The following is a 26,608-nucleotide window of genomic DNA, read 5'->3' as shown; positions in this document are numbered from 1 at the left end:
TCCAGAAATGCAAAAACAATCACTTAAGGTGAAACTGACGTGTAGAATTCGAGATTTCCAGAGCTTAGGGAAATTTCGAACATTTCCCGTCCCGATCCAGTCCCGACTAAAATAAATTCTGTCCGGAAAACTCGAGCTCGAGGGATCTTTTATCAAATAGTATAATCAGTGAATTATCAACGAAAGCAACCATCACTTGTATCTGGTGCCACTGTACCGCAATCTGGAAAAGGTGGAGGTAGTGTAGGAATGGGTGCAGTCACCAGTCAGTAGGGGAGAAATGACATTGAAATTAGTGATGTTTTGGGATAAAACTACGTGTATTCTCTTGGTATCATGAGTGTGTATGGGGATTTTCGACGGGTTTGGATTCAGCGTTTTCCCGGTAGTGAATTACCGGCAGCTTGGGAAGAAGATGTTCGTGCAAATCTCTCCAAACACAAGCAAAAGGTAGCTGTTCTGCGAGAAGAGCTGGAGAAGGAGGAGTTCTACGTTGAATATCTGGAAAGACTTCTCTCAGATGTCGAAAAGCACAAAAGTCAGGGTTGTGATGGTTCTAATGTAGCTAACCGTGTACATCTTAAACCTGAAGAAAGTAAAGAGAAAAATGACAAGGAAGTTAATGAAAAAGCAAGCCAAAATGGCGATAAGGAAAGTGAGAGTTGTGGGCATCACATAGCACCAACACAGCCTGAACAATGCGAATCCAATGAAACCAAGACAAAAGAATCGGTTAATCAATGTATAAATGAGCTATCTGTAACATTAAGCGAAACACGAACGAGAAGATCAAGTGGTTCTTCTTGTGAGGGTTCTTTGGAATCTGCAAAACCAGATGATTCAAACAGTTCAAATTATGTTACTGTTATTGAAGTTAACGGTGTTACAAAAAATAAGAAGGGCAGTTCGGGAAAACAGCAACAAGCACAAAGTTCTCCAACAGATCAACCAAAAATGCAAGTGAAGAAAATTCCCCCAAGGCCCCCTCCCAAGAATTTTAGAAAATCAAAAGATAATGAAAGTGAACTATTAGCTTCTTCTAGAAAAAGTTTACCAGCAAACTCTTCACCCTCGGGGGCTCTCAGCTCAGGATCTTCAAATCCTCACCCAACAGCCGAAACAAACAAACAGCTCAATGAATACGCTTCACCAAAGAATTGTGACATAGAGTTACGAAAACAAACAAATACAGATGTAGATCGTCCTGCTACATCAAGGCCAACTTCTGTACCTAGCGATACTGCATCTAATGCAAGCAATTTATGTCGACGTTCCAGTTTTAATAGAAAAAAATTTAGAGATAGAAATGTTTCATTGGAGAAAGAGGTTGGTACTGTCAACCAAACTGCAGATGTGCAGCTTAGAAGTTACCAACAAGCTGGTGAAGCAGTAGATGTACTGAACAGTGAGAGTAACAAAGAAGAAGGTATTAGTGATGGCAAGAAAATAGAATATGAAGTAAATATCAATGAAAATAAACAGAAGATAATACAGAACAAAAATGTTATGGAGTGCTCACTAGTCATTGAACAGCACAGAAACAACAAAGTTAGTGATAAAACTGAAAGCACGAAGACATTGCAGAGTCATGTTGAATCAGGTGAGGTGAAAGAGTGCATTAGTGAGTGTGTGCATCAGAGTGAAGATGACTCTATTCTAACAACAAGATCCGAAGAGTTTCCTGATACTGGTATCCTTCTCGACAAGGATATTAGCCAGGTCGATAGTGAAGAGCATGTGTATGATTCTGTACCTCTGGATGTAGATGGGGACTATGTATACTTGTCACATGAACAGAGTGGTAGCATGAGTGATTTGGACGGAGAGACAACTTTCAAATCTCAAACGTCTCATTACTCTGGCCATAGTGCAACCAGCTCAGGGACCACGGACACTGAATGGTTGCCCAACAGCCCAGTTCCTCCAGAATCTGATTCTCCAAAGCAATCAAATTATGTCAACATTGATTACTTCCTCAAGTAAGTAACACTGGTTGAAGGTTAAATGTAATCCTAGGTTTATAGGAAGAACTAACTTTCACCTATCATATGGAAGTTGTTTTCGGGAAGGGGTAAATTACTGATAATTATATGCTGTACAAAATATTTTTTTTCAGGTAAATGATTGTTGATGTCAGAATTTAGCTGCACATAAAACTGATAATGAATCTGTTCTATGGGGTATTATTAATATTTCTTCTCGATGTATTGACGGAGTTGCAGCACAGGGTGGTTTCACGAATGACCAGCCTGGAGTAAGCATAAAGATGCGACATTGCTAATAGGTTAGGTGGGTTTAGCATTTTTTTTTTGGTGCATGCAACCTGATTTTATAATTAATAAACAGTGAAAGTAGTCTGATGTAGGACATTTTTACATATGCAGGCCATGCTTTGGGATGAAATATATAGGTTGTTTGTGGTTTCCTTGCCATGAAACAAATTTTTGTACCCTTCAGTGTTTTTAGCTTGCACAAATTTGTTATTGTGAATTAAAGTATGTCTGCTAACGTACCATGAAGCAAAACAGCCCTAAGGCTTCACACAAGTGAATATAGCACTCAACACAACATTCCACAACAGCAACTATAATTTTATGTCGTTAGGTTACGAGTGTAAAGGGTAACAGTTCAATTGTTTTTATTTTTATCATATTCTCCTAGCAGGAAGATTAATTATCGTTGAATTTGGACAAGCGTTGTCACACAATTTGAACTATCCTTAAATTAATGATTACTGTTTAGATTTTGAAAAATAGGTTATTTATGTTGAAAAAAAAATTACCTTACGCAAGGATGCGTGCTACCCATGGACAATGTATTTTCTGTTGACAAGCGGCTGTAAGTATTGTAGGCTAGTGGGAATCAATGAAGAAGTAAATCGAAACCTTAGTAGAATGCATTTAGGGACTTTATTTTAATGCTAAGATAACCAAACCTGACCTGCCTAACCTAACTAAAAAATAATACAGTTTTGCATGGTTCGTACTTACCAATTGTGTATTGCGGAACATAGTTCAAGGTGTCATTATGCTTTTTACACGAAAACAAACACAATTTTTCACATGGAGAGTAGTTCTTGTTATTCCTTTTTCTGCTTCCGTAAAACACAATATGGCGGGCAGAGGTTGACTAGTGTTTCCAACCTTCTTCACAGAAAAATACCTACTGTCGTGTTCATCACGTGTGCAAATTGTAGATTATGCACAGGTAGCTGACGGATAGCCCCATGAACCATTTCCGATAAGGTTAGGTTAGGCAAGCATAGTTAAAAAAAGGGGTTGGAAACACTGACAGGGAGTTATCATCAAACGTATGCAGCAACCAGTTCACGTAGCGACAGCAATAGCACTTGTGCATCGGTGAGATCTTTCTCATGAAAAATACATGATTTCTCAGTCAAATAGATTCCACGATGAAAGAAAATACCTCGACGAACTTTGGAAACCTTAGAGAAACTCATTTCCATAAGTAGTTTCTTCTGTAAACATAAAGAAATGTGTCTCCGATATAACGAACTGTTATCTACAGATTCAGCAATATGTTAAGTTATCACTGAAACTCCACAATATGTATTAACCAGTGGCGAAGCTAAGGCGTAAATACTGGGTAGGCTGAAAAATCTGCTTATATATGTTTATACAGCAGGTAAATGCGTCGATTCTTGTTGGTCGCAAAAGTATCAATTACTCTTTCCTTGAAGCCTTGATCAAGAGAAAGTTCTCTAACCAGTTTTTTTTTTTAATGGCTATTGTACTGAGAGAACTTTATCTTTCATTTTTCATTGAATTACAGAGATAATTTTTTACTCTCTTGAGGGTGCTCATACTTCTTTCGGAGGAAGCTGTTGTAACAGGGAATGTCAAGACCAACTTGATAAGTTGTGTTACTTCTTTGTAGATTGTTTGAAGATTATTGCTAACTATGAATTTTAGAAGATCTACAGGAGGTAAATGCTTTTCTTCATAAGCATAGATATTCTTTAAATCATTTTCTAATCGTTCTTTGTTGAAAAATGGATATGTGGACAGAAGGTTTTTTTAATTTCATCACAGGAAAATGTAGTTTATATTCCCCAAAGCTATTTTGGTCTAGCAATTCAACAAATTTTATCATTTCAAGATCTCCAAAACGTATTTCCATTTGTACAGTCAGGTTGTCCAAGATTTCGTAGGTTAAGCATCTGAGAGCCACGAAGTCTTGTTCACTTACATTTATTTCACTGCAAATTCTCTTAGAGTTTTCAACACATAATTTCACAGTATTATATTTTTATAACATAAATACACTATGTGACACACACACAAACACACGCACGGATACGACGCACTTTGCACAAGAAGACTAGAAGCACATCACGTTGGTTCTGAGGCTAGCCGCTTTCACCCAGGAAATCGGCAGTCCCCTCCCCTTACACTCCCCTTCCACCTACATAGAGCTCACGCTGTAGCTGCCCTTTAACGCGAGGCTTTTCGTCAAAAGCCTCACAGTTCGGACCGAACGTGCTCTCCTCTTTCTGGCCTGACTGCCGAGACATCTGGAAGGATCGGCGGAACCAAATGGTCGGATTACATAGTTTAATTCGTTTTAACGAACTTTGATTGTTACAGGGTACAAGAACATTTTAATTTCAACATTTTTTGGGTAGGCTAAGCCTCAAAAGCCTCATAGGAGCTTCGCCACTGGTATTAACAGAAGTAAATCGAAATCGAACCATTATTTATTTGTGTTTTTTTCCGCGTGCTGGAACTAATTTTACATTAAGTAAAACATGAAAATCTGTCAATTTTTTAAAAAAAAACAACCAAATAATTCTCGAGGGATACAGTGGGTGGACAGCCCCCAAATTTTATGTTACGCAAGACATCAAGATCTGTCTAAAAAATTAAGACAATTCTAGATGCAGTACCATCAATTAATTGCTCTGAAATAATAAAAGTCTTTTTGAACATTAAAACTAAACAGTATCAGTTTTCTTCACCAAATTAATGTCCGTGTATTTTTTATTGGATTTCATGGAAATTCCTTGAGGACAACACCTGAATAACATATCTGGTCACTATTCTCAGAATTAGGAGGGATTATTTGAGAAATGTGTCAGTAGCAAAGATCAAAATAAACATGTAACCTTGATTTTACTGTGTTTTTCGTGGCTTAAAACAATATAAAGTGATGGGCCTGCTATAATCAGGTGAAGATTAATAAGTTTTTGAATAATTGTCCCACAAGTATACCCACATTATTCTGTAAAAACTGGAGAAATGTCACAAATACCGCATTTTATGTTAAAATATTACTCTAAACAGAAAAGTTTCAGTGCATGTCTACATACGTAGAGTTGATGTTTAACAAGAAATTCAAGTTTATCAGTGCAAATAGTGTAATTTGCTGACACTTGTCATTTTTGATTGACTACATAAAAAGAAAAGAAATGTTTAGGACCAGTTTTTCAATGTCCAGTTATTTTTTCTGTGACAAGTAACAATCTTCACTTAACCAGCACTGGATTTTTCAATTTGAAAGTAACCGATAGTTAAATAATCCTCACTTTGCGCTTCAAAATAGTGTGTTGCCAATGCTGAACAACAGAAATGTAGGGAATTGATCTGCGAGCCATTTCTTAGTGTAGTTTCAAACTGCTTGTCACACAGCTCGGTGTTTCAATATAGAACTATAAGTGCGCTGCTCTTAAAAGCACGTTTTCGCATTGGAAACAATGGCTGCATCTATTGATGGGCTTCGTATCCATTCTGTATGATTACGAAATAAATTGAATGAAAACTAACAGATTAGGCTTTCTTCTAATAAAGGCCAATCCCATACATGTCAAATGCTATTATGGAATGCAAGCGTAGGTACTTCCTTGTAGAAGAATCATGTAAAGAAATAGAAATTTGAAACATTAATAATTCCTGTCTCTTGATATAAATGCTATTAATATGTAGAAATTGTACATGCTTTGACTGCAAGCTTTGTACCATCTCTCTGCATGTTTGTTGAACAAAGATAAACCTTATAGTAAGCATGCTTTGTAGGAAACTTCTAAAAATGTGAGGAAGGTACAACGAGTAAAAGTAATTTGAAACTTTACTGTATTTGAAGTAATATCATTCAACAATAAAGTGCGATTTGAAGGGAACACATGGGTACTTTAGTACCTCCAATTAGTATGCTTTACATACCTAACCTAATGCAACCTACCTAATCTTCATATCTAATTAGTTAGGTTAGGTTCTTATGGCATACTAATTAGATATGAAGGTTATGTTACGTATGTATAGCATACTAATTTTAGGTAGTCCGTATAATACTGAAGTACCAACACATGTAATAAATATTTGTCCAGAAAAAGAAAGATTTGGGGTCAGAACTTGAACTCGTATTATAAAATGCAACGTGCTCTTCAAGCTGGTACTGCTAACCACTGCATCGAATTACTGCTCTGAGATTGGCCTGCCTGGTAGACCGGATATCCTTCAATGCGACCTTGCCAACTGAATTCTTGTAACCGCTTTGCTTAATTTCCATATTTGCTTGGATGCTGATTGAGTTCTGCCAAACACAAGTCCTCTTTTATGCCAATGTAACTTTTTAGTGCATCACATCTTGTTTAATCTGACCGTGAAGTTATCGAGTATGTAACTTTGATATCCATGTTGCTTCTTCCAGTTAGGCCTACTTGCTAACATGAACCTAAATTGTACATTTAAAAACCAGCCCTTAGAGTTGGTTAGGTCTGTTAGAGGTTTATTGTTCATAGTATTTCTACCCTTTTCCTGCACATGTGTAAAGTACTATTAAATATGATATGTTCCAGTTATAAGGATAGCTATTGTTGAGAAATTAGGCATTACAATTATTTTTTCCATGTCATTCATTCATTGTTCTCTGCATAGTGGACAGGCATTTTACCTATTTCCCAGTCACACAGTGGTAACACTATTGTAGGGATTCTCAACCTTTTTACATTCATGGCACCCTTTGGAATGAGATTAAAAGCTTGGGGCACCCTTGTTATATATATATATAAAGTTTTTTATCTTCAATTGAAGTGGGATATGTTATCAGGAGCAAGTTAAATTTATTGTCAAATAAATACCTACTCCAGTACTAATATTTCTTTTGCCTATTTCCTAATAATATTTTTTCCTTTATCCCTAAAATATCTCATGACACCTCAGTTGGAAATTGCTGCACTATTGCTTTCTAATCAATGGGTTTGTGTTCCCTGGTGGAAGCACAATGGTTCATATCCCACTTTTAACTATAGGTCAGGTATTGATTAACCTCTCTTGAGCCTAAAGTATATTTAAAACAAACAGGTGTAAATATGCCTTACATTAAACACTTCGATGATGCAGTGGTAGCATTGCCATCTTGTAATGAAGGGGTCCCCGGTTCGATATGAGGTGGAGGCTCATAGTGGTTCAGATCCCACTTTAAACTGTAGGTCCAGTCCCGATTAGCCTTTCTGTGCATAAAGTGGACTTAAAATGAGAATTCAATCAATCAATTAAACTATTCGATGTTATATCCACAGAAACCCCAGACACTTGAGCACGGAGCAGAGGAGCAACTCCATGGAATCAGACGATGACATCCAGGACATTCCTCCATTGCTGCGAACAATTTCCATTGACCAGGAAGACGAGCAGGATGATCTCTTTTCCAACTATTCTGAGGGTAAGCATCAGTTTCTAGTGAATTTAAACTCTTTAAAGTATTTCATGTGCACAATCTGATAGAACATTTACAATCATCATAGTGACCCCATGTCCATTTAAAATTTTGCATTTGAATAAATTGAACAGAAACAAGAGGCAGAGATTATTTTGAATCGCTCATCGCAAAACACTAAAAGTGTGTTAAACAAAATTTCATGATAAATTGTAGGGTCTGTACTTATATTATGTTTGAATTAGGGTTGAGGTGATGTCAGTGCCAACTCAACCAAATATTCATAAATTTTTATGTAAGATTTGCATTGAAACCATACCATATTTATCTAACAGTTTTTCTTTAAAGTATTCATGATTTCACATGAGATAATAATTTAAGCATAAAATCAATTGTTTCTTACAATATTATTGCAAGAATGATGAGAATGATACATTTCTGCGCATATTTAGACTCTGTAAGTATTGTTTGGCATTTTTGTGCATCCCATCTGGGAATTATGTGCCAGTATCGATGGTAGAATTCCAACTGATACCTTATATCAATATAACAATTGTTGTTATTCATATTGGCAAAAAATTAATTTGTCTAATAAATTGTTTTTGTAGTCACCATTTTTAATTCTATGTGGATCAATAGAACATCAATTTCTTCATCAGTATTGGCAAAAAGAATCACATCAGTTCTTCTCCAATATCATGTGATCAAAAGTATCCGGACACACCACAAAACATGTGTATCATAGAGGGTGGCACAATACTGCCATCTACCGCATGGAACACATGGTAAGCGATCTCGGTAGTCTGCAGACAGCGCGAGACAGCAGTATGGGATGGTCTGAGGAACTCGCGCGCTTTCAACGTGGTCACGTGGTTGGGTGCCACTTGTGTAAGAAGTCTGTGCGCGAGATTTCCACCCTCCTAAACATCCCTAGGTCTACTGTTTCCGATGTTATAGTGAAGTGAAAACGTGAAGGGACGTGTCCAACCCAAAAGCATGCAGGCTGACCTCCAGAGACAGTCAAGTGTTGAAGAGGGTCATACAACATAATCACCAATCATCCATCGCCACCATCACACAGGAATTCCGAACTGCATCGTGATCTACTCCAAGCACCATGACTGTTCGGTGCAAGGTGCAGCAACTTGGTTTCCATGGCCGAGCAGCTGCCCATAAGCCAAACATCACGCAGGCAAATGCCAAATACTGCCTTGTGTGGTGCAAGGTGAGACTAAACTGGACCATAGAACAGTGGAAATCACGGTACACAATGTGGGGATCTGATGGTAGGGTGTGGGTGTGGTGAATGCCTGGAGAACAACATCTACCATTGACCTCCCCGATGGCGCAGTGGTAGCGTCGTTGCCTCGTAATCAAGGGGTCCCAGGTTCGATACCCGGTGGAGGCACATAGTGGTTCGGATCCCACTTTAAACTATAGGTCCAGTCCCGATTAGCCTTACTGTGCATAAAGTGGACTTAAAACACCAAATCAAACCAACATCTACCAGCCTGTATAGTGCCGACAGTGAAATTCGGGGGTGGTCACAGCGTGGTCACATTTCTCCTGGAGGGGGCTTGGCCCCCTTGTTGCGTTACATGGCAATGTCACAGCACAAGCTTACGTTGACATTTTAACAGCTTTCAAGCTGCCTACCCTACTGGTCGTAAACCACTTCGGAGATGGCCATTGTGTCTTTCAACACGACCGAGCACCCATCCATGCAGGGCTTGTCAGGGAATGGTTTGAGGACAACAACGTTGCACTAATGGACTGACCTGCGCAGAGTCCTGATTTGAATCCCATGGAACATCTCTAGGATGTTTTAGAATGCAGACTTCGCACTAGACCACACCGACCCACATCGATACCTCTTCTCATGTCGGCACTCCACGAGGAATGGGCTGCCATTCCCCAGGAAACCTTCTGCCACCTGATTGAAAGTATGCCTGTGAGAATGAAGGCTAAGGGTGGGCCAACACTGTATTGACTGCCAATGTTCCCGATAGAGGCTGGCCCAGACGTGTACTTTATTTTCAGGTGGGTGTCCAGGTACTTCTGATCACATAGAGTACATTAAAGAAACTAAATAGAACCAAGTGAATCTCACAAGAAATATCTTCGTGGAAGAAATGACTTTTTTTCTTCTCTTTGGGTTGAAATTCTGTTTAAAGTATTATTTTCTTTATGAACAGGGTTGTATGGAGGCTCGGTTGGATCATCGACACCTTCAAGCAGCAGGAAATGGAGAAAGGAGAGTACCTCACAGGTGAGAGTTTTGGGAAGTATAGATCTAACTTTACCGTATTGTTTCTTAGTTTCTTTATATCCAAAATATCAGCACAGTTTGGAGCAGCATCCACAGTTCTGACATCACGCAATTGGCTCACACAAAGTGTGTGAAATAATTATCCGAAACATGAAAATTTTTAATGTTAGCTAAAATCTGATGGCAGGTTTTGAAACTTTGCATCAGTTTACATATTTTATCCGCCCCAACCCCTTATGGTCTAAATTTTCTTGGAATAAATAGGTAATTTTAATTATTCCACTCAATTTTCCTACCCGTAATGGCATTCAGAATGGTTTTCCAGAAGCTGAACCACTCAGCCCCTCCCCTAAAAACTTTCTCGGTATCCGTATGTAAAGATATATGGGTGGAAATCGTTGCATCTCTTTCCTGAACTAGTAAGTTGTATGGAAATGATAAAACTTATAATGTATATACACAGGTAAACCTCGCAACTTCAAGGGACCAAAAAATGCCAACTTCGGATTAAACGACTTCTAGTTCTACAATTTTTTTCAGTTGCAAATAAATTACAGTATAAATGACTCCAATAATGGATATTTTAATTTGGCAATACCTCAGAAAATAAGTTTACATGTATAGTATATTAACATTCTGAGTTTTAAAGAAGCTCTGCACATGCTGACTGTACTAAGGCATGCCGTGCACTCTTTTTTTCGTCAAGAATGTCAAAGTAAAGGAAAAGTCAAGAAATTATGCCTCTGGTCAAGAATGTTTTTTTTTTTTTTTTTTTTTTTTTTTTTACGTTATAGTGAATTTACATTTTCATGTACCTGTACTGGGATTTTATAAAATTGAGTATTTGGAAATCTAAAATTTTAGAGTCGTTAAGATTTGTTCACTGTGTTTCTTAAGAATTACATTCTTGTATCCATGAAGTTTTAAAAAGAAGTAATGGGGTCATTCCCCATCCAGGATGAAGTCTGAAGCATTAATTTTTACATGCATTAATAACTAAATCAAGTCTAAATCTCTTGTTAAAGTACAGCTTCATTTTCTTCTTTACCGGCCTTGTGGTTGGAGTTTGTCATTGAATACAAATAAGTATCTAATTTCTTAATTTCCAACTATAAATGTTTATAAAAAGGATCAAGAAAAGTGAAGAATTTTGGATTTGTTTTTTTTGGTAGACAGCCTGAAAATGAAGGTGTCTAGCACATGGTGGTACAGAGGTTCGCAATGAACATTACCATTATTTATCTTGCAACATTATGCAACCTGTTATGCAACGATGGTGAGAAAGCCTCTTATGGTGCATGTTGTTGGAAGGAATATAAAACGTGAAAATGTTTTCACCTACACCACTCTAATCCCAATTATTTAAAAAAAAATTGTATTTTGTTTTAATTATGCACAGTTGTAGTCCTTCCTCCCCTCCCCCCAATGTCTTTCATGAAATTCTACTTCCTGAGAAACCTATTTGTATGAAGACCTGTAGGAAGGAAAACAAGCTCTAAATTACTTATCACAAGTAAGACTCCTATGATATTTACAGGAGTCATACTGGTGCCAGCAAGTGTTTGGATAATCTAGCAGAATGATATGTTCATTTTACGCAAATCTTCCTCCTAGAGCACTGTTTGTTGCAGATAAAGTCCCTTCGGAGATGAAACTGAATCTTTCCTTGCATCAGAAAAGAAAGAAAAAAGAGGGGGATGGCAAGGGGGCATGTGACTGGGGTTTACTCAGGCTTGAAAAAATGGGTACCTAGATGCAACCCGGAGGGTGTGGTGCCAATCACATCACCTCCTAAATGGCAGAGATCGAGAATGTGTGGGACCATACCTCCAAAATTTCCCCAGTATGTGCCTTCATGGCACAATGCGATGCTGGGTACGATTCCCGGTGGAGGCACATAGTGGTTCGGATCCCTCCTTAAGCTGTAGGCCCAATCCCAGTTACCCTTACTGTGTACAAAGTGGGCTTAAACACCAACTCAATCAATCACAGTGCAATGTTTGTTGATGAAGTTTATGTATTTCTTTCATGTTTTGTAGGATGGCGGAAAGTTGGAGGCCGAACGAATGACGATGTACAAATGCATAATCACCAGCATTGTGGAGAGTGAGAAGGTTTATGTTGAATGCCTAGGTGTCACGTTGCAGGTAAGGTGATGTTTCTTCTAGATCTGTTCAAAATTAAGATCACAGTATATCAGCAGGACCTAAGTTTTGTCTACAGTGGAGCCTCAATTTAATGTTCCTTAATTTTACATTGACCCACATTATGCATTCAATGTGCATGATTCTAGCAAAACTATAAAAAATTTCCAGATTTTACATTCTTCAAGTTTTTTCATCTTAGTTCTGTACATTTGTATTGAATGCTTTATTTTTAAAAAATGTAATTTTTGTGGTTGTACCTCTCTATTTTGTTCAACATTTTGACTCACATATGTGCATGTCTAACCAAGATTAAAGAATAATGTTAAAATGTACTGTTGTTGAATAAATTTTAAAACACTCAGGATTGCAATTGCAAAGACCTTTAGTGTGCTCAGTTATAGTCCATAACTTACTGTGAAATACATACAACTTTTATACAACACTTACTGTAGAAAATTGTGTAAATTGAAAAGTGACCAGATCAATTGCAGACATTTATTGCCAGTTACGTGAGGTGTATGCTGAGAATGTGATTGTTGAAGGCAAGGTGCGTAAGTGGGAATGTCTGTTTAAAGTCTGTCGCACGAATGCTCATGACGAACCACGATCAGGATGCCTCCCAATCGTAACTGACTCATTGGTGCATGATGTTGAGAGCGCGATACTAGCCAATTGCCATTGACAGTGTCAACGCTGTCCGATTTGTTTCCACAAGCTTTACGTTCTGTACTGTACACAATTTTCGTGGAGAATTTGAAGTTCAGAAAGCTGCGTGCTCCGTGGGTGCCCAAAATGCTCTCAGAGGAACGCAAGAGTAAGCGAATAGTAATTGCATTGTCTTTTTTGACACGGTACCAAAGTGAAGGTGATGACCTGTTGACCCATATCGTCACTGGGGATGAGTCATTTGTGTCCCTCTACACCCCCGAAACAAAACAACAATCCAAGGAATGGTGCCACTCAGCCACACATGATCCCCCACAAAGGTGAAGTTCAAGTAAGCGACATCCACCAAGAGACTCATGCTCACAGTCTTCTGGGACAGGTTCGGGGTGCTTCTGATTGAGTTTCTGCTGAATGGACAAACAGTTAATGCAGCCATGTATTGCAACACTCTCAAGAAACTTCGCCGAGCAATACAGAATAAATAACGAGGAATTCTGTCTTCTGGTATCATGTTGCTGCACGACAACGCACGGCCACACACTGCAGCTGCCACACAGTCGCTCATTGACTCATTTGGCTGGGAGTGGATGGACCACCCTCTGTACGGTTCGGATCTCGCCCCTAGCGATTATCACCTGTTCCTCCACTTGAAGACTTTCCTGTCTGGGAAGCGAATCATCAGCTCCGATGAAGCCAAACAGACCGTGAAGGATTGGCTATCTGTACTGGCGGCAGATTTTTTTGATGAGGGTCTACAAAAGCTCATCAAGTGTCTCAAAAACTATGAGAACTACGTTGAGAAGTAGCTTAATGTACATACAAACAGCCACAGAGGTAATGAAATTTCTTCCTTTGCATGTTTTCGTTTTATTTCAAAACTGCCCCTAATTAAAAAATAAACCTCGTAATTTATATGAATTCCTGATCACTGTCCATTTTGGCACCTTAAAAAAATAATTAAAGCATAAATTACACTTTGTGCCAACATGTACATAAACACACAATAATATTTCATATATGACTGTTTTTCTGGCACATTCATTTTTATCACAATTATTGAACTGTTGCAAACATTCATCGTCAGGTACATAGTAACAAGGATGATATATGTCTATCAATTTCATCCAATTTTATTCATCCTGATTGTCACTATTAGCCAGAAGTGTTAGAAAGGCGACTCTAAATAACAACAACCACAACACAAGTACTTCTTTACTATGGCTGAGCAGATACAACTTCGAACAGATACCGATACTCGCACTGATTCCCACTGGCACCGATACCTGAAAATTTCAATGATTGAATGTTATTATTAACAATAGTGAGTAAGTATATCCATATGCATAATTATATGCATCGATTGACAAAGATTTTTGCTTTGAAATATACAAAAATTACATTAGAATGTTAAATTACATGTTATGTCATCAGAAAATTAATTTGCATTTTTGTAGAGCCTGTGAAAGACAAATGCCGGAAAAGTATCGGCTCAGCTCTATTCTTTACCTTTTTAACGTAATTTCCTCAAAAAAAGATCCAGAAACAGATCTGAAAATTATACAGAGGCATTGAGTACAAAAGTACAGAAACATTTACACATTTTAAAATTATGTCCTATAGGTTATGCAAACATTCAAGATGTCTTTGCAGTATTATAATTGATGTTTTCTTCTATTCTGTTTTGAGTGAATTTCCTTTTTTTGTCATTTCAATTTTTTTTTGAATGGAACTTACTTTCTGAAGGTGCCTTGCAGTTTAAATGTAGATGTAAATTGTACATTAATGAGAGGATGTTGCATTTGCAGTACATGAAAGCCATCAAGGCAACATTGGCCACATCCCAGCCAGTGATAATGGAGGACGATTTCAACACCATCTTCTACAAGATACCTGACATATATAACCTCCATGCCAACTTCCTTGAGGGATTGAAGAAGCGAACACAGAACTGGGATGGACGACTGACGATTGGAGATCATTTCAAGATTATGGTAATTACCTTTCTTTAAAATTATAACAAAGTAGTACATATTTATTAATTTTAATGTATAATATTCATAATTTTGTATGAGAATCATTTGATCACAAAATCCATTTCTGCCCACAATGTTCTTGCAGAAATAAAATGCATTTGCATTATTTTCCAGGATATTTAGAATCTTAAAAAGTGTTGCGTGGCATTTTTGCAAACTCTGCGAGTTACTTAGACTTCAGAAAAGCATCAGCTGGTATCCAGCTGATATTTTCTAATAATACTGATACCTAGGAAGACAAATTTATGGTAAATAAAAACTGAGGAGAGCGGTAAATAAAATGTTAGATCAGCTGTACACATACACAAGTACTTAGCTGTCCAACCAAAAAGAAAACTTCAACACAAAATCACTTCATTTCTAAATTGCATATCTCAAGTGATTTATTCATTGTATGTATTTAAAGGATATCCTTGCTGTCCAAGAAATAAAATAATCACTACTGCACATACACAAACACATGTTGAAAATCACATGATGATAAACAAAATTCATTCATGACTGAACACAAATGACACCGTTGTTTCACTTGATGTGCAGGAACAGACTAATCTTATCGCTGCTACAGATAGCAAGTTCAATGAAACTGGAATTTGAGTAGACATTCGGGTGAAGTAAGGAATGCAGCTTGACAGGGAGCAAAGTTTTCGAACTGAGATTATGTTCATGGGAAATCCCAATTTGCAGCATCTTCCTGATGTAATCGAAGGTAAAACGTTCTTCAGCTGCAAGTGGTAGGAAACTTTAGGCAAACTATTTGTTACAAATTGACAATTTGCGTGCACAACCTTGATTGCCGGTTTTTGCGTGTTTTCTACTTAATTTGATGATATTTCACGGCTATTTCACGAAAAAGCGTTCATTTCGTGGAAAAGCACACATTTTGCATTACTTCGCGAATAAAACTCTCGCATATTTCATCATTGGGGGTGTAGTTACGTGCAGAATGTTCAAAATTACATATTTTTTTCACATTTCACGATTTCGCGCATTGTGAAAATTCAATGTCCCTTGATACCACACCAATACATGAGTATCAGTATTGGCCGAGTGTTGAAAAACTATTATACTTACTTACCTCTTTAGATACATTAAATAAGGAGATGAATGAATTGTTTTGTTTCTTTATGGTAACTTTCAATGTTATTGTTGAAAACAAAACAAATAACAGCACGAAATAACACACTTTAAAAGTCTGTCCAAGCTTTCGACTTCATCTCTCGACCAGCCCTGAGCCGGTCCCCGTGGTTAGCACATCCTACTATGATGCCAGGGGTCCCAGGTTTGAATCCTGGCCTGGGTATGGATGGTTGTGAGTGTGTATTCATCAATTTCAGCATATCATCACTTATCCCCATCTTCACAAATTAGCCAAAAAATGCACAAAAGTGAAGTAAAATAAACTAAATCAATCAATCGACCAGCCCTAATGATGACAACTCGGAGAGGGAGTCAAAAGCTTGGACAAACTTTTAAAGTGTCTTATTTCATCCTGTGTATGAGTTTAATGGTAAAATTTGATAATTTTGATGGTGTGAGGCAAGGAAAAAGTTTTAATTTGTACCCTAGTATTATTGACAATTTTGATGGTCTGATATTTTTGCAAAGTCTACGGATCACCCAATATGATACCAATATTCTAGCAATGCAATATAACATTGAAATAAGGCATTAAAAACCTGTTAAGTCACATGCAAGCAACATTATTGTTAAAAACCACACAAAACAAATATATTGATATGCCCACATAGACCAATAGAGTACACGTTTCCATCCCTACCCTTAATTGTTTGGATTGAGTTATATGTTTTTAATTGGTGAAAGAAAAAACTAATTTCACATATTTTTGTCCCATTTCAGGCCAGCAACATCAACATTTACGGTGCATTCCTCCACAACTACAGCCGTGCAACAGACACTGTGAGGAAGTGCAGTCAGTGTAGTCAGAAGTTTTCAGAAATCACCAAGAACATCAGGTTGCGGTCACTCGCTAACCAGTCACTCTCACTTGAAGACCTGCTGCATAAGCCAGTGGCTAGAGTACAAAAGAATGCATTGGTTTTGCACGTGAGTGTTGTTTTTTTAAAATTACCTTTTGTACCATAATGCAAAACTCCACTGATAGACTGCATGGCACTGCAGTTTTTGGGGACCCACTGCCTACCAAAGACTTTGATCCTGAGTTATGCATCCATTCCCATTGTTTTCTCCGACTTCCTGGAACTGCATTTTGGCCAAAGCTGTTACTGTTCCCGTGCTTGCCAAATTTTGACCTTTCTAGGAGGAACCAAGTGACATTAATCTATCCACTGTCTCCGGTGGAGGCACATAGTGGTTAGGATCCCAATTTAAACTGTAGGTCCAGTCCCAATTATCCTTCCTGTACATAAAGTGGACTTAGGTCATTCAAGGTTGACCAAGACTTTTATTTCTAGACAGGAAATATACATACATAGAGGCACCAAACTATGTCAGTTTTTCAAAGTATTTCCCCTGAACTCCAGACACCGTTGCCATCGTTGTGGAAGTTTCGTGATGCCTTTGGCGTAGAAAGAAGTAGGTAGGTGTTGTAACCACTGCAGGACAGCATTCTTGAGTTCCTCATCTGTCTGGAAGTGCATCCTGCCCAAATGCTCTTTAAGAGCCCCAAACAAGTGGAAATCACTGGGGGCTAAATCTGGACTGCAAGGACTGTGTGGTAAAACCTCCCAATGGAAGTTGGCCAGTGTTGTTTGAGTCAAATGCGCTGTAGCCTGGCATTGTCATGGAGAAGAATGACATGTTTTGACAACATTCCAGTCTTTTTCTTCTGAACGGCCCCACGTACAGCACCGGGAAGCAGTGTTGAGTAATACTGGGCATTAATTGTTGCACCCTTCAACAACCCTGTGGCCGCGGTGGCTCAGTCGGTAATGCGTCTGACTACCATGCTAAAGGTCCCGGGTTCGATCCCCGGCCGGTTCAAATCCGGGAACTTTTCTAACGTTGGAAGCGGCCCCGGCGTCCACCCTGCGTCGAATAGCATGGGTACCTGGGGGAAACCCTGGGGGGTAAAGGCGGTCAGGGGCGTGGTGCTGATCACATCACCCCCACTCACGACCTGATCAAGAAAGTGTGGGGCGTTACCCCCACACCCCCTATATGCCTTCATGGCATGGTGCTAAGCACAGGGGAACACTTTTTTTTTTTTTTTTTTTTTTTTACCCTTCAAAAAATCCACATGGATAACACCTTTCATGTTCCAAAAGACAGTTCCCAAAATCTTACCGGCAGACGGCAGCGCTTTGCTTTCTTTGGGTGGAGGGGGAACCCTTATGCTGCCACTCCATGCTGCTTTGTTTGGTCTTCGGGGTTTAGTAATGCAACCATGTTTCATCACACGTGATGATGGACTCCAGAAATGCATTTGCATCGTTTCAAAACCGATTCAGGTGTTGTTCACAAATCAACATGCGTACCGTGCTGCCTTCTGATCGAATGTCAAATGTCAGGGCACCCACCTTGCACAAATCTTATGGAACATTAAATGCTTGTGAATGATTGTCTCCGCACTGCCATCAGTGCTATTGACCGCATGCGCTATGTCACGCACTGTTACTCGCCGGTCTTCAAGGATAAGTTGCTCAACCACGCAATATTCACCGGAGTGACTGCAGTTGGGAGAACGTGTTCGTGTGGTCTATTTGCTACAAACTCCCACCCTTCACTGAACTGTTGACACCATTCGTACACTCTTGCCCGTGACAGTGTATGTTCACCATACTGTGATTGAAGTCTACGCCAAATTTCAGCAGGTTTCACCTTCTCCTTCACCAGAAATTTCATTATACACCACTTTCCACAGCAACAGATACACTACTTGCCGCCATCTTCGTTTACACTACTGCGCATGCGTCACAAAGGATCATGGTTACTCGCAAAGAATCATGGTCTGTCCTGCCAAAGTAATGCAGCGCTACATTGATTCATTAATATTTTACGCACGAAAGTCTTGGCCAACCTTGAACGACCCTTGTAAAACAAAAACTCAAACTCTGTCTACTGTCAACACTACTCTATGGAGAAGCTACACAGCAATGCACAAATGTACACACAGCACACTAACATGAAAACAGAGCATAACAAGCTTTCTTGATTTGAGGATGAAGCTACAAAGTGGCAACTGCATGTGCACAAACGTTGCTTCTCTTATTTCCATTTGCTCCTTGGTCTCCAACAGACAACGGTTTCCTGGTTTCTGATTGGCACTGGTACTGTTGAGTGATCATACACACTTTTAAAGGTGGGTGTGATTTAGAACACCAGAAAGGTAAAAATCTGAGTAAGGGATTGACTTTGACATTGTTGGAGTTGACTAGGGAATTGATGATACTTTCCTTGCCTCTCTTTTGGCATTATTGTGTAACCTCATCACCTTGTAATCAAGGGGTCCTGGGTTCAATACGTGATAGAAGTACATAGTGGTTGGATCCCAGTGTCAAATTTATGTCCAGTACTGCTGTGCATAAAGGTGATTTAAACCGAACTTCAAGTAATACCGTCCTCTATCACTTGGGGAATCCAATCATTGTACCAAAGTGGTATGACCCTTCGATGGGTACACAGTCATTCAAAAAATTACTACCAATAACCCAACACACCATCCCAACTTTCCCTGGAAGTATGAGGATCTATGAAGCCCAATGTAAATGTACATAAAAAGTATGTTTCACACATTTGTAAACATTGACTATTTTTACTATACACCTCTTGTAGAACATTCAGTTATTTCATTATTCACTTCAAAACAGAAGTAATCATTATTTCTTCAATTATAAATATAATTTTAATGTTTTGATATTTTTTTCATATATTTGGCACAGAAAATTGTTTGCTGCAAAACATAAGCATAAGTTCTGATATTCTGTTGCAGGATTTGCTGAAGTATACCCCTCAGTCTCATCCAGATCACAAGACTTTGAATGAGGCCCTGAAGTTAACACAGAACTTCTTGGATGAATTTAATATGATCCAAACAAAGACACTGTTTCCTGTAAGTATGAACAGCCTCATATTTATGCACATACATAAGTATTGCAACTTTTAAATAGCATATAAATGAGAAATCTAAGAAAAATTCATTGTTATGAAATGATCAATGTGCTGAAGAGATTCTCTCGGGATACCAGCCAGGTCAGTTCTGAATTTGCTTTCAAGGCTTCCAAGAATTAGCGTCTTACTCATCTTCAGGGATAGAAGTGCAGAGGTATGTGTGAAGTCAGTTTATGCATTTGGTGTGGAAAAAGTGGCAGGTCACTCTGGTATTGTCTCTCCCATTTTTGCACTCCCGGTTAACTGTTGCCAACCAGGCTGGGTCCAGTCCAAGTCTTATGTCCCTGTTGATGTTTTTTTCCTGGTGGAAACCTTGGAAGCATATCCAGAACTGACATGGCCGATATGCTAAGAGAGAGAATCTCTTCATTATTTGTGTCCAAGAGCTACAAGAATTATTTCAATGCATGTTCTGTTATTAAGGTTGAGCCAATACAACTTTGAACCAATTTGCTTACTCTTAGCAAATTCTCACCATTAAAAAAAACAGTTACAATTATATTGTAACAGTTTAATGTCTTTCAAAATATTGATTAATGTTTACCAGAGTTTTGCTATCAAATGAGTAGTTCACGAGTAAAACGTAATAACCCACAAAAATATGAAACAGAAAAATGCAAGTGAAAGTTTGTCCATTGCATTGTAACTCATGTATTACCCAGATGTTCTTGTGTATTTACCAATTGCTGGCTATTGAATAGACCTTGTTCACTAATGTATGAGAAATAGAAGACTCCAGCAATTATACCCTGTCCCAGCAAACTGTAGAGCAGGGCTGCCCGTATCGGCAGAGGAGGAGGAGGAAAATCAAGTGATAAAAGCGCAGCGTTGCCAACCGTACGGTCCTGACCATACGTGCATGGATGTATGGTCCAGACCGTAGTCCGTTCGCTAAATGCACGGCTTGTTAAAATTTGCTCTTGCAGTTTTATCCCTAATATTCCCCTAAGAAATTTTTAAACCAATCGTACGGACCTGGAGACAAAAATACGGTCTGTTTGCCATGAGCGTTCGGTATTATCCTTTTCAAAAGTTTGCAACGCTGGAGGAAATTGGGAAAAACTCCCGTTGCCCATTACACAATCCCTTTTCTCTCACTGTTCATGGGTGGAGCAGTCTCGCGTCACTACTTGCGCAGAGACTTGTTCTCGTTCGTCTGGTCTACAGTTAGCTGGTACGGATAATACATCAAATGTTATCTCAATTTTTAATTGAGTGTGGATTATCACGTTTTCCGAGCTGCTCAAATATTCTAGAATTACATTAGAATATTAAAATGTGTTTTATGTAATCATATGCGGCTTTTCACACTATACCAATGCAAAATGTATGGGCACTTCAAATTTTGCATAATTTCCAAGATAGACAGATAACATTTTCGCATGCCAAAAAGAATGTCGATAAATTAATTCCAACCCCTACCACTGGTATCAGCCAATACCATCAACTCAGCTCGACTGTTTATAAATGTGTCAATACAGTTTTGAGACAAAAGGATTGGTGACTGTAACAGCAATGTGCACAAGTACTTCTTTGTATTTGCTAGTATGATTCTTATATGCTATGTCATTTTCAGTCTCACGATAGAGCTCAACGCCGGTTGGTGAAGAATTCTTTCATAGTAGAGTTGTCAGATGGACACAGGAAATTGCGACATCTCTTCCTTTTCAATGATGTGATAGCATGTGCCAAATACAAGGTAAGCATATGTACTGTGTTATGCATGTAAATTGTGTTTCTTGTGCGTGCCACTTAGGGATTTTGATTTTTCAAAATGTTGATAACACTGAGTATTCACATGATAACTGGGCTGATAACTGATAGGAATTAAAAACTTGCAAAACAAAGCAGGCAGGTAGGGTTTGAAATGTGCTGCCATTCAATTTTTAAATGTGCCTATTTTGATAGGGAACTTCAATGTATGTAATTTATTTACTCTTACGAAGCTATGCAAGTGCCCCTCTGTGCTTTGCACCATGCCAAGAAACCATATAGGGCAGGGTGGGCCCAGCCCAGTTTTCACCACGTGGGTTTTTTCAGAAAAACCGAAAAAACCGAGCCAAAATGTGGGGTTTTTCAGAAAATGTTGTAAATTATTGCTCTAAATACTTGAGGTTCTATGATTGTCAAATTTGTTTTTGAAAACTTGTAAAGAAAAGGCTTATCAGAGCTTATAATACTAAAAATAGTGAATGTAGACAAGTCATAGTGGGTTTTTCAGGATGTGTTCCTCAAATCATGCTAGAAATGAACATTTAACACAAATAAAAAGATCATATATCCAAGAAACAAAAAAGAAAAAGTATCAGAAATGTTTAGGTAAATTGTTTGCATTTATTGACGCAGCATACTTGAACAAAGCTTATAATTTTGAAATGTGGTAGCACTTTGGTTATCAGTCAGTTCGTTATGTGGGGGAATCCATAGTGGCACGTCATAGTTTCAACTGTGATGATCAATTGATACAAGAAATTTTTGCATGTTTAAACGTTACAAGGGAGAATTTTATTGAAATGTCGTTAATTGTGACATGATTAAATTGGAACACACTTTAAATAATTTTTGTAATTTCTCATCCTAATGGGTTGCTTGCTTATGCAGTAAAATGTTATTTATGTCTGGTTGGGAGCTTTGTAGCCATGCAAGTCGTACATCTTCATAATTACCACATTGTCAGCTTTGTGCACAAAACTTACTGCAGCATTATGTACTTGCACTATAATTTGACAATAAAATTATCAAAATGTAGTGCATGATTTAGGAGGAGCATGAGTTAGGGTGGATGGGCAGAGAGGGATAAGTCATATATTTAATGATGATGATAACTGCTGTAAATTTAGAATCATTTAGGTAAAATTATTTCTGCAGCTAAAAAAAGGTGTGAACAAAATTGAACAATTTGTTTCAAGATGGTGGATGAAAAACTTATTTTCCACATGTTGCAGGCAGGTTCTATGCTATGCTCTACAATGTATTTTTTTTTTTTTTAATGGTCTAGAATACATTTTCAGAGTATAAGGAATTAAACTGAGTAATTTTAGATATATAATTGGTCCGCAATTTTGCAGTAAAACTTATAAAATAATATTTCGTAGCTTAGGAGAGGAATGTAAAATCACACACATTCTATTTTAGATAACCACCATAAATGCAAAGCTTTTGAGTTGCAAGATAACTTGAAGGATGGATCCCACATTGTATTTGAGAAATATTGCTCATCATGTTTAAAGATAGTACACGACAGACTGGTTTAACATGTCTTGCGAAAACTTTAAATTATGCTCATATTTGACTAGGTTATATTTTTGTAGATTAAGAAACACAAGTCTCAACAATGTTACGGCATCACTTGAGCTTTAAGTTTTTCATAAAAACTGTAATGTAGTGTGTGTGCTAGGAAGGTTAGGGATAAGTCACCAATTTTGAGACCACATTAACTGCAACAAATTTAGAGAAATTAATCACATCTAGATTCACCTTTGGAATGATTTTGTTTTCCATTGTTCAAAATATTTCAAGATTGTAGATAAAAAAATGATTTTTTTATACTGAGGTAGATTCCAAATTCTGATGACACTTTCAGATCTCTGCCTAAACTACATTTTTGGAGATTAAGAAAAGAGACTAGAATTTTAGGGCTTCACTTAAGCTATAATTTGACAATAAATGTTTTGAAATAAAGTACACGTTTGGGGATCATTGTGGACCAAATTGGAGGTAACCAATGTTTTGACCATGGGAATTGCCATTCTTATAGCAGCCAGATATTTTGGAAGATGTATAAGGTATTCCATTTGGATGAAATCAGCCAGACAATTAAATACGGCAAACTTATAATTTGGCATCGTTAATACATGGAGGAGGTATTTTTGTTTGAAACATCCAGAAAAATAAATTGGAAAACAGTAAACACGACTGCGATAAACTGTGAACAAACTGTATTGAAGCAGATTTAAAACATTGTGTTACATAGTATTTTTGAATTATTTAATGGTCTATGGCATATGAAATAAATGAGACAAAAAAAGTTTTTGTAGCTGTAGCATAATTCATTCCAACATAAGCACAACACTGCATTCACAAAATAATTTGTTTCACAAACTCAAGTTCAGAATTGTTTTGATTCATTTGCTTTATTTTACTTCGCTTTTTGTGCCACTGTTGGGAAATTTGCGAAGATGTGGATGAGTGATGATATGATAAAATTGATGAATGGACACTCACAAACATCCATACCCTGGCTGGGAATTTGAACCCAGAACCCCTGGATAAGAAACCAGGACTTCTGGGATCGTAGGCATTTCTCTTGTTAGAATAAAATGTTATTAGTCCTCACCTATAATAAGATGCCAGTATGGAGTACCGTTGTTGATACCAGAAAAAAAACACTGGTCTTGTACCCCCCACCCCTCGGTAGTCTTGCTTCTTGGATACACCAAAGTATGTGCCTCCTCAGGGAATGCAATCCTGAAAACTGATCACAAAGCAATAGCATTAACTATTACACCCTCCTGGAAGAGTAGAATCAAACTGTTGGACAAATATTTTAGAACAGAATATGTTAACAGAAATGTTAAATAGTTTTTGATTCAGTCAACTATTGCCTGTCCCAGTTATGTGTGGAGCAAGGGTGCACATAGCATCAGAGAAGGGGAGGAAATAGAGTGGGCAGAGTGAAGCAGTACATGCTCCTGTGAAGGCTAGTAACTGCAGTTGCTTTACATTGCTCCAGGCAATCCATTTCTCTCTCCGGTAGTGGAGCCATCTCACATCACTACTTGCGCAGAGACTTGTTTTCGTTCACTTGCTCCAGAGATAATTGGGACAGGGTATAAAGCAATACAAATTGAATGGTACAATGCATTACTACTAGGAGAAAAAAATAATTCATTTTTAATATATATATTTTTAAACATAACCTGAAAAAAACCGTAAAAACCCACGAAAAACCCAGGCAAATTGCCAACCCTGGTATAGGGGTGTGGAGTTAGAGCCCCACACTTTCTTGATCACGGCTGAAGGTGGGGGTGATGTGATCAGCACCTTGCCCGTGGCCACCTTTACCCCCCATAGTTTCCTCCAGGTACCCACTTTATACAATGCTGGGTGGGCACCGAATCAGTTTGAACAGGTGGAAAAGATCTCTTGTTCTCCCTCGCCGGGGATCGAACCTGGGTCTTCCGCATGGTAGTTAGACAAGCTAACTACTGAGCTACCACGACTTCCATGTGTCATTAAATAATTGTTTAAATTAAGCCAATTTTTACCCTTTTTTTGTCCATATTGAGAGAGAGGTCATTTTTTGGGGGCCAATTTTAGCTAAACAAGGCATGTAGAAAACAACAGAGAAAAGGAGTTTTTCATGTAATAAATTATAATTTTAAAAAAGGTGGGAAAATACCTCCTCAATAGCAGTCAATGAATCCTGGATTTGATTCCAAGGCACAGTAAGAGGTTCAGATCCCACTTCAAACTGTAGGTTCACTTTTGATTAGCTTACCTGAATGTAAACAAAAGTGAAAAGCAGGGACATAGTTTTAACAACGTAAACTTTAAGGATGAAGTAAGACTAAAACAATCATAATTGTGCGATATGTTATATTTTCAGGCATCAGGGCGAGCAAAGTTTACATTCGAGCTGAAGTGGTACATTCCATTGAGTGACATTGTGATATTTGAAGAGCCGGCCGTGGAGCCTCGGGAGTCTTCGCCAGCGAACATTGTGGCTCTCAAGTCTCAAGCGTGCACTGTCAGGGACCAAATTCTCTGGGAGGAGAGTCGGGAGGAGAAGGTGAGTGAGACATGAATGGTGGAACCTGGACTTCATGTTTCCAAATTTTATGTGCTTTTTTATTTATTTATTTATCTTATTTTCCAGCGATAGCACACTTCAACTCTAGTAGGCACAACAAACATTGAGATACTACCAAGCACACATTCATATATATTAGACTATCAGAAATGTAAGTTCCCAAGGCTAAACACCATCGAGTAGGTATACATCTCTAAAGGTACATCTGTTCCGCCAGCCAGAACACACGTGTCGCAGGACCAGTTCACTGTAATATTCATGCCATTTCTCCAGAATTACTTTTGATATTTGATTCATGTTTGTTTTTCATAAATATACCAAGGTATGAATTACAGTGGAATACAAGTATTGTATACTTCTCAAAAAGCTACTTTCAAAAGAAATTGATTCTTGGGGCCACCCGTCTCATTCATTCACTGCTGTCTTGTTGAACTTTTTATAAATTAACATGATGTAAAGCTTTTGAAGGAAACCTCTCGTGTGTAGAGGAGAGTACATGACACTGATGTTTAGGCTGTGTAGGTAATATCGGGTGCATTCCAAAAAATCCCATGAGATTAACACGTTAAACAAGTTATGGCAATTCTTGAAAAGGTCGTTCTGTGAAAAGGAAGAAACGAATCTGAGATAACAGGGATATGGACTTTTTTTCTGGAAAAAGCAAAGGCAGTGGATGGAAGTCCTTGCATGAAGTTTGTTCTTGCTTGAAATGCACCGGCTGAGAGATTGATTTCTTCCACGAAAGTCATCTGCTGCATGGATGCTTCAAACTGCGCTAGTTTAGAGTGTGCCTTAACTATTCAAAAAGTGTAATTGAAATGAGCAAGAACATCTGCAATAGAGTTGATTTTTGTCATAAGGACTGGCCTTCCACTGAATGTCATGTGAAAACTTTCCATAAAAAAAATACTGCAAC

The 26,608-nt window shown here is 38.2% G+C and overlaps 1 protein-coding gene across 1 annotated transcript in view; it reads left to right on the top strand.

Moving 5' to 3' along the window:
* The first annotated feature begins 238 nt into the window (after positions 1-238).
* The window catches only part of RhoGAP1A (Rho GTPase activating protein at 1A), a 46,820-nt gene continuing 20,450 nt past the window's right edge, over positions 239-26,608 (top strand). The window contains exons 1-9 of the mRNA XM_083123549.1: positions 239-1,979; positions 7,538-7,680; positions 9,870-9,943; positions 11,983-12,090; positions 14,562-14,747; positions 16,650-16,856; positions 19,702-19,821; positions 21,457-21,579; positions 25,489-25,671. Coding sequence (XP_082979675.1) covers positions 337-1,979; positions 7,538-7,680; positions 9,870-9,943; positions 11,983-12,090; positions 14,562-14,747; positions 16,650-16,856; positions 19,702-19,821; positions 21,457-21,579; positions 25,489-25,671 — 2,787 coding nt within the window. The 5' untranslated portion in view covers positions 239-336. The remainder of the gene's footprint in view (positions 1,980-7,537; positions 7,681-9,869; positions 9,944-11,982; positions 12,091-14,561; positions 14,748-16,649; positions 16,857-19,701; positions 19,822-21,456; positions 21,580-25,488; positions 25,672-26,608) is intronic.

Source organism: Lepisma saccharinum, chromosome 6, assembly GCF_977018435.1.
Source record: "Lepisma saccharinum chromosome 6, izLepSacc3.1, whole genome shotgun sequence".
Classification (NCBI taxonomy): Eukaryota; Metazoa; Arthropoda; class Insecta; order Zygentoma; family Lepismatidae; genus Lepisma; species Lepisma saccharinum.
This window is presented reverse-complemented; position numbering and strand designations above follow the sequence as displayed.